Source organism: Bidens hawaiensis, unplaced genomic scaffold (genome assembly GCF_021521415.1).
Source record: "Bidens hawaiensis isolate Kalapana, Puna unplaced genomic scaffold, B.hawaiensis_p1.1 tig00059939_1, whole genome shotgun sequence".
Taxonomy (NCBI): Eukaryota; Viridiplantae; Streptophyta; class Magnoliopsida; order Asterales; family Asteraceae; genus Bidens; species Bidens hawaiensis.
The window spans coordinates 11613-18445 of NW_027500799.1; the positions used below are offsets into that span (position 1 = coordinate 11613).

A 6833-nucleotide genomic window follows, 5' to 3' on the forward strand; every position below is an offset into this window, starting at 1 on the left:
TTGTCTTACATACACAGGTTTAGTTAACATTCTCATATTAATCTAAAATTGGGTTCACTTACATATTTCAGGATTTCTTGTTCGATGTAATATATTGGTGAATGATACCTAAAGCAGATTTGGAGTTTGCTGTTGGTATTACTAACCAGTTGACTAGCGTTGATACAGGTAGGGGTCATAATTTCCGACACAACACGAAATTTTAAGGCTTTGGGTGTATCATATCTAACTTATTCAATAAACATGTCGTGTCCGGGTTAACTTGTTGAACCCATTTAACTAAAAGGGTCGACCCACTAACTTGTTTATGGCGTGTCAACCCATTTTTACAACCATCAACACGATTAACATGTTTACAACTTGATAACTATCTTTTTGACTCATTTAGATAAATGAATTAAACTGGTCATGTTCAGATTACATAAAAATATGGGTTTGCTCGGGCTAATTCAACTCGCCAACCTAAAATCAGTCAACCTAACACGATTGTCAACCCTGAATACAGGTGCAGGTGCAAATGCAACTTCAAAGACAAATATGATGCAATTTGTGAGGCCCGATACGTTAGCAGAGCTAGTTTGGTCTCCAAAAACAGGTTTAACAATCAAATTTGCGGAAGAAAAACCTTGTTTTATGTGGGAAGTTGGTCCAACTGATATGAGGCCTGAAAACACTCAAAATGAACACCACATTACATCACTGGCAACATGTCATGCCACCTGCAAAGGTATATATTCAATGTTAAAAACTCAAAAGCCTAATGCAAACAAACGATTTTGGATTAGACTTTTAGAGAGACCTGTCAACCCTTTTGACCTTTTCGTATTCGTCCAAGTTTAATATTCACCCATTTCATGCAAGAGTGTAAATGAGCCAAGTTGCTTGTAAGCTACTTGAACTTCACGTATCGAGCTCAAATTGGCTAGTGAGCATAAACGAACCTATTACTTATATATTTTGTTTTATATAATATGTTAAATATATATTTTTTAATAATTATTATCATATGATTTTTTTTTAATAATTGTTATATACAAAATATTAATATTAAAATTACATAAAAAATAATTATAAATGCATATAAATAATAAACACAAATGAGACAAAGCAAGCCCGAGCCGAGCTTGAGATTGAAAAACCTCTTAGACCCAAACTTGAGCTTTAAAAGTAAAGCTTGAACCGAGCTGATCTCGAGTTTGAGCTCTCATAAGTCATATGAGCCGAGCTTGGCTCGTTTACACCCTAAATTTCATGTGTTGAAGATAAATGATAAACCTAATTGACCCGTTTTTAACATATTGGTTCATGCAGATTCACCAAACCAAGGGGCAACAAATCAACTATATGAACATTTATTACAGAATGAAATAATGGGCAGTGGTGACGGGTCAGGTTCCGAATGCAGACAGCCTTTGAAAATTGAACCCATGATGCAATGTAGGCCCCACAACTATGTCAACCGGGTCAATGTCGAAACGGATATTCTTAAAATAGTAAACCAAGTTGAAAGCCACAGAAGCGTGGAAAGTTGCAGAAGTGCTAATTTGTTGACCGAAAGGAAGAGGAAATGTGAGTTTGACCAACAACTGATTCTTGGAAGTAAACGAATCAAGAATCAAGTCGATGGTAGCTCGTTCATGAACTGGATTTCAAACACGGTTAAAGGATTTAAACACAAGCGTAACGTTTATGACCCATGGGTCGGTGTTTGTGACGGAACTAGTGGTTTTCATAATGTTTTCCAGTCTCTTTTCTCACCAGAAACTATTAAACAGCTTGAGAATAAGTCCATTGGAAGCTCAAGCTTAAAAGAAACAGTTTTAACCAAAAAATGCAGCCGTGAATCACTTGGTTATGTTAAACATATAAGCCTTTATGAACGGGTAACGAAAGAAGCACCAAAAGATATGTTTGACATCATACAGAAGCTTCGGTTATCACGTACTGATATTATTAAGTAAGAAAATCTTATATTTTCACATCATATCTTTTAAGTTTCATATTTATATATTTTTAATGTTGTGCTATATTATGCTAGATGGATGAATTCTCGATCGTCGGTTGGACATAACTTAGATGGGTTTTATCTACGGGTACGGGTTGCAAAATGGGAAGAGGGAGCAGGGGGGTCAAAATATTATGTGGCTTGCATTACAAGATCACAAGACAAAACCGATTCGAAGCAATCTATTCAGGTCAAAGTTGGAGATGTTGAATGTCTAGTTCAATGTCAACATGTCTCAAACTGTGATTTTGTAGAGGTTAACTGTCTTTTCCTGCAAATTCAAAATTTTAATTATTAAAAACATTAATTTTGACGCGAGTTTCGCTTTGACAGGATGAACTCAGAGTATGGTGGGAAAAAACATTAACAAATGGAGGGATTCCAGTTATGAAAGATTTGGAATTGAAGCTAGCAGAGAAAAAAACACTGGGCATATAGTTCATGATCAAAAACTTTATTTTCTATAATCAAAATATGCAAGAAATGTGTGTAATAATTTGTTTTCCAGAATGAATTTTCAATTGTTTAATGAGTGACTCAACACTTCCAGTAATGATTTATGTTAAATAACTTAACTGAAATAGAAATATATCATCAAACAGAAGTAATTATTCTTTTCATATATGTACAGTTATCACTAATGAACATTTAGTATATGAATCAAAAAGCTACTAAAATACAATAAAAATCTTATTAATTTTTATCTTATTCTAATAAATATGTTTTGAATGTTTAATCCTTGACTTTATTTTCTCTTCTTGTGTCAATATCCATTTAATCATATTATTCATTTGCAGCCTCTCTCTAATTCTTGAACAAAATTCTTACCTCAAGATCCTCACTTTCTGAGTTTCTGAGAAACCACATGCTATTTGCTCCTGGTAACCTTCCATGCTCTTAAGAACAATATTTACCCTGTTCTCTTAACCGAGAAGCCTATTTCACTTGTTGCAATTTGGATTTCAATATACCCCGAGGCACAAGTTTTATTAACAAATCAGTAAAGTTAGAATCTTGTTCTTTTTCTGGGAGAGAACGAAGCAACAAGCAAAACGAAGATGCATCAACCGAAAAACCCCGTGCATCCATTTCTTTCAAATGTAACAAGACATCTTCAAACTCTTTACATTTCACAATTCCTTGAAGAATAATATTATAAGTCACACTATTTGGAAAAACACCACTCTTCTCCATTTTCACAACAACATCCTTCACTTCGTCAACCAAACCCTCATTACACAAACCATTAATCATCGCATTGTATGTTACAACATTTGGCTGCAAACCTCGTGAACAAAGTTCACTAAAAAGATCCAAAGCAACACCAAGCTCCCCGTTTTTGCAGCAACCATCGATTAAAACAGTGTACAATGCCACATTAGGATGCACACCATTGTTTATAATTATACGAAACAAAGATAACGCCTCGTTAACCCTACGATTTTTACATAGTCCATCCAATAAAACAGAATAAGTTATGAAATTTGGAGTTATATTTACCGACTGCATATGTTCAAACAGTTTTAAAGCATCTATAGATCTCCCAATCTTAAACAATCCATATAACATCGTACTGTAAGTTGAAACCGTTGGTTCCAACTTCTTGTTAGTTATCTCCTTAAACACTTTCATCGCCTCGTTAACATTTGATCTTTTGCAATGCCCGTTTATCAGACTGTTAAAAGTAATAACATTCGGCTCGATTTTCTTACTAATCATGGTATTAAAAACCTTCGTAGCTTCTTTCATTTGACCTCGCAAACAATACCCATCTATCAGCGCACTATACGTCACAACATCCGGTTTCTCACCTCGCTCAACCATGACATTAACCACACTTTTCGCATCATCCACCATTCCCTCTTTACAAAACGCATCCACAACAATATTAAACGTATGCACATCGGGACAAATCTCGCTTCTATCCATCTCCCAAATCATTCGTTTAACATCCTCCCACCTACCCAACCCACACAACCCACAAATCAACGAATTATACGTAACAACACTCGGCGACACTCGTTTCTCAACCATTTCCGCAAACAGCCTCAACGCGTCGTCAACTCTCCGATCCCTACACAAACTATCGATAATCACGCTATACACTTCCTTACTTGGCTTACACCCTCTCTCCTCCATAAACCTAAGCAACCGAATCGACATACCCGTATTCCCGCCTTTACAGAGCCCGTTCATCACCGTCCCGTACGTGACCTCGTTTGGTTCGCATATCCGAAGCTTAATCAACTTCTTAAACAAAACCTCAGCCTCTAGAATCCTATCTTCTAACACTAATCCTTTCAACAAGGTGTTGTAAGTGGACACCAAGGGTTCGTGTCCTTGTTTAACTATGCAGCCGAACACAGCGAAGCCTAAGTCGATTCGGCGTAAATGAGAGAAACAGTTGATTGCAATGTTCATCATACAAGCATCAGTTGATATTTTTAATAAGTATAGTTTGCTTATTAAGGATATTGCGGTTGAGTAACGTTTCATTTTGACGATTTGAGTGATGAGTTTATTGAATTCGATTAGTAAAGGAAGAGGCTTCTTACGGATCATGCGGTGGAACTGAAATACGGCGTCGTCGACCTTATTGGTGTGATTCGTGAGTGGATTTGGGGGTAATAGATTGGTGTCCATTGAATTATGGAACCCTAGAACAAACAATATTGAAGAAGAAGAATACCGGGTTAATTTACATGGGACCTAGTGCTTACAGTTATGATCTGGTCTCAGCTTTACTTCATGTTGAAACCGAATTTATGATTGGTTTTTGACCGGTTTTGGATTCGGTTAACCGGTTTCACTTACAAGAATTTCAAACATATTCCAAACCTATAGTTCCAAAGTCTAAACCAGTTTTTATGATATATTTCGGTTTTGGTTCAATTAGCAGGGCTTTTTTTAATCTTTGCTCACACCTACAAGGAATGAATAAGTGATATGCATGACTCCACAGTTTTCCTCGTTCCGATCAAAAACCCTAAATATCAAATTGAAATTTGGAGGAAAAAAACCTTAGTTGCGTTAATTTTTTTTATTTTAACGAATGTCCAATGAAAATAATTAGTGTGAAAGTTGGAATTAGTGGTAATTAATTTTTCCAGTGAAGTTATTATCGGACAACTGCAAAAATGTAAGATTATTAAAATACAATTTGCTTATACATAATTGTTTTCAAAATATCTACGGAAGTTGTAATAACAGTAGACTAAATCAAAGTTTATCATACCATAAACAAAGTCATTTTAGATTAAACATATGATGAGCTATTGATGATTGGTCTTGAGTAAAAAATTAAGTCTTCTGGGCTAACTTTTAATTAATTAACTTGGCATTGTGCTAGCTTGAGTAGCTTTTAACTTCAAGACGTAACTATTGAGTAAGTAATTATTTGTAATATTAACTAACCTGGTTAAAATATTCTTTTTTTAAATATGTCCCTAACTTAGAAAAAAGTTGTAGTAACCCATAATTTTTTTAAAATATTATTATTTCCGAGCCATTCTCAATAATGAACTCTCAGGCCCTAATAGTGATTGACACCCGACCTATCTCTAGGCCAGCTCTGTTTATGCTCAAGCCCCATTTAACCTAAACACAAATCCATTTATCTACATATTATTATTATTATTATTATTATTTATTATTATTATTATTATTATTTGAAAGTTGGTGCCGTTAAGTGCCGATTGGGCCACTTGGTGGCACCGGATTGATCGTTATCATTTTTTCTTAGTTCCGGCACTGTAACAAATATAACGAACCGAATTTGCGTAGACTCACAACCTCAACAACTGTGATCGATAACTTTCAGGTTTTACCAACGTTCAAGTTTACCGACCGACGCCACCCATTGGTCCACCTCAATTTATATATTTTTACCATTTTTTATCTTCGGTACCGTAACGAAAGTAACTTAAACCGACCGAATTCGTGTCTGAAGAAACGTGGATCGACTCACTGGTAGAAGATCAACTTTCCTCGGGTATGATTATGCTATTTCACCGATGGTTCTCTGGAATCTGGATTCTTCCACCTACAAAATGAACAGCACCGTAAACTTACCCCTCAGAAAGGGACAGAGGGGTCCTCTTTGGGGTAACCCTCCGGTGTGAGAATAAGAGATTGTAGGAGAAGATAATAATAATCTGAGAGTGAGTAATTGGAATGTATTTTCTTGCTTACTATTTGCTGTCCTCCCTCCTTGTGGAGGTGGTGTGGTATTTATAGTGCTAGGGTTTCCAATGATTGGGCTCAGATCCCATTAGGGCCTTTTTGGCCTCCTCTTGTTGCTTTGCGCCACGTGTCCTTGGGACACCTGGTGCTTTTTCATTGATTATTCTCTGACCCAGGTATTTCACCTGACCCATGTGCAATCACGTGGTAGCACATGGGTTTTGCTGAGTTGTCCACCTTTCATTGGTAGCTGTCAACATCAGAATATTCTTATTCCTTAAAGGATACATTCTGGAAGGTTGTCTGACGTGCACAATCAAGGTTGTCCTTATCTTGATTTGGATAAGGACGAGGTTGATTATGTGCATGTGTGATATGCGCTTATCCTGAGGATGCGCGAGGTCTTCTCTTTATTCTCACGCGCAGATGTTTCATGCGCAGATGTGATATGCACAAGCATATGTAATATACGCCACGCGCGGATGCGCCACGCGCAGATGTGATATGCGTGAGCATGTATGATGCGTGAGCATGTGATATGCGCCACGCGCGGATGCGCCACGCGCAGAGGTGATATGCGTGAGTATATATGGTGCGTGAGCATGTGATACGCGTGAGCATATGTGATGCGTGAGCATATGTGATG

General features: G+C 36.7%; 2 protein-coding genes across 3 annotated transcripts; one reads left to right on the forward strand and one right to left on the reverse strand.

The window, feature by feature from the left end:
* LOC143602858 (uncharacterized) lies at nucleotides 1–2530 on the forward strand. 2 transcript variants are annotated; one of them, XM_077079837.1, is made up of 5 exons: nucleotides 1–168; nucleotides 506–727; nucleotides 1312–1957; nucleotides 2039–2261; nucleotides 2339–2530. In XM_077079837.1, the coding sequence occupies exons 1-5, from the start codon at nucleotides 102–104 to the stop codon at nucleotides 2441–2443; spliced, it is 1263 nt and encodes a 420-aa protein (XP_076935952.1). In that variant the 5' UTR covers nucleotides 1–101; the 3' UTR covers nucleotides 2444–2530. The 2 variants fall into 2 exon arrangements, with proteins under 2 accessions (XP_076935952.1, XP_076935951.1); XM_077079836.1 differs by lacking the exon at nucleotides 1–168 and having other exon boundaries at nucleotides 428–727.
* A 147-nt stretch (nucleotides 2531–2677) lies between these two features.
* LOC143602857 (uncharacterized) lies at nucleotides 2678–4682 on the reverse strand. Its single transcript, XM_077079835.1, has one exon. It carries the CDS (start codon nucleotides 4646–4648, stop codon nucleotides 2942–2944), a length of 1707 nt encoding a protein of 568 aa, XP_076935950.1. The 5' UTR covers nucleotides 4649–4682; the 3' UTR covers nucleotides 2678–2941.
* Between the last annotated feature and the right edge of the window lie 2151 nt (nucleotides 4683–6833).

Coding starts and splice junctions, on each gene's coding strand:
- LOC143602858 (XM_077079836.1), top strand. CDS start 430: ATGGGTTTGCTCGGGCTAATTCAACTCGCCAACCTAAAATCAGTCAAC. Junction 728..1,311: donor ATGTCATGCCACCTGCAAAG/GTATATATTCAA, acceptor TGGTTCATGCAG/ATTCACCAAACCAAGGGGCA. Junction 1,958..2,038: donor TCACGTACTGATATTATTAA/GTAAGAAAATCT, acceptor ATATTATGCTAG/ATGGATGAATTCTCGATCGT.
- LOC143602857 (XM_077079835.1), bottom strand. CDS start 4,648: ATGGACACCAATCTATTACCCCCAAATCCACTCACGAATCACACCAAT.